The sequence below is a fragment of the Nannizzia gypsea genome, genomic scaffold (assembly GCF_000150975.2).
Source record: "Nannizzia gypsea CBS 118893 supercont1.4 genomic scaffold, whole genome shotgun sequence".
Taxonomy (NCBI): Eukaryota; Fungi; Ascomycota; class Eurotiomycetes; order Onygenales; family Arthrodermataceae; genus Nannizzia; species Nannizzia gypsea.
The window spans coordinates 893,233-894,421 of NW_003345198.1; the positions used below are offsets into that span (position 1 = coordinate 893,233).

Genomic DNA, 1,189 nt, shown 5'->3' on the forward strand with positions numbered 1-1,189 from the left:
GAAGGCTCGAGAAGCCATGCCGCGCTCCCAGGTTACTACTACCGTTCATGGCAGACGATCAAGACGATCATCTCCATGTCAAGGATCTCGAGCTGCATGAGCATTACCAATACCATGCCGAGGGCCGGCTGTGTGGCTATGACACCGTAGAGTGCCTCATTCGCACCCGTGTGTGGCAGACTATTCTCGTTGTTGAGATCATGGTTGGAGGACCTCAAGGTACGTCGCCCTATAATACTGAAAAATTATAGGCATCCATGTATCCCATGTATCAATACTAACGCTTAACAGGCCGCTCGGATTTCGGCGTGGAGACGGATACGGTGGAGGTCCGCCCGTCCTGGGATATCCCCAACCTCGATGCATACGAAGTCGAACGATCACGACAGTTCAGCTACTTCGTACATAACGCTCTCAACATTCGTCGCATAGTCGATGTCTTCCACAAAGTGAAAAAGACCAAGGACTGGGGTGCAAACCCGCAGTTTGCCCGCAACAATCCTCTTTTCGAAGCATGGTATAGCAGCCTGCCACCAGATCTCATGGTCACCTACCCACCAGACGGTTCGCCTCCATGGATCCCGTCACATTTTGTCGCAAACATGCATTCGCACTTTGAACTAGCCAAGATTATGCTACATCGCCCCCAATTTGTCGCCGCCAGCTCGTTCCCGGCAGGCGGAGAATGGAGACACCATTTCTCGATATGCTACAGCTCGGCCAAAGCACTCTGCCGACTCCAGGAGGCCCTGATCTCGTCGTTTGGCGTATCAGGTTTTCTGTGCATGCAGCGAGGAATCAACTTCTCCATCTACTGCATCCTAACCAGCGTCATGCTACACCTTGTTGCTATCACTTCGCCAGACCCAGAATTCAACAAAGATTCCAGGTCATACTTTACTCGGCATATGAGGGTTCTCGAATCATGCAGCTCTTCATGCCTATGACGGAATTGCAGTCTCAACTTGCTGCTCTTCGCCTGGCTTTCTCCGCCGATACCAACAAGCCGTTCGAACTTAAGCCAACATTCCCCTATGGCAGTCCAGTGGGAACCATCGTCTCAGACATTGTCCCGTCAGGGATGCATTTATACCATTCGCCATCAACAGCGAAAACCCACGAACCCTGGATCAAAGCTCGTCAAAGCCTCCCTTTTCTCCGATTCATACCCCCATCAGTCCCGCCAGAG

General features: G+C 51.9%; 1 protein-coding gene across 1 annotated transcript in view; it reads left to right on the top strand.

The window, feature by feature from the left end:
- Nucleotides 1–1,189, top strand: part of MGYG_04981 (hypothetical protein) — a gene marked incomplete at both ends in the record, with an annotated part of 4,012 nt that overhangs the window by 1,248 nt on the left and 1,575 nt on the right. Inside the window, 3 exons of the mRNA XM_003172342.1 lie at nt 84–219; nt 292–914; nt 959–1,139. Coding sequence (XP_003172390.1) covers nt 84–219; nt 292–914; nt 959–1,139 — 940 coding nt within the window. The remainder of the gene's footprint in view (nt 1–83; nt 220–291; nt 915–958; nt 1,140–1,189) is intronic.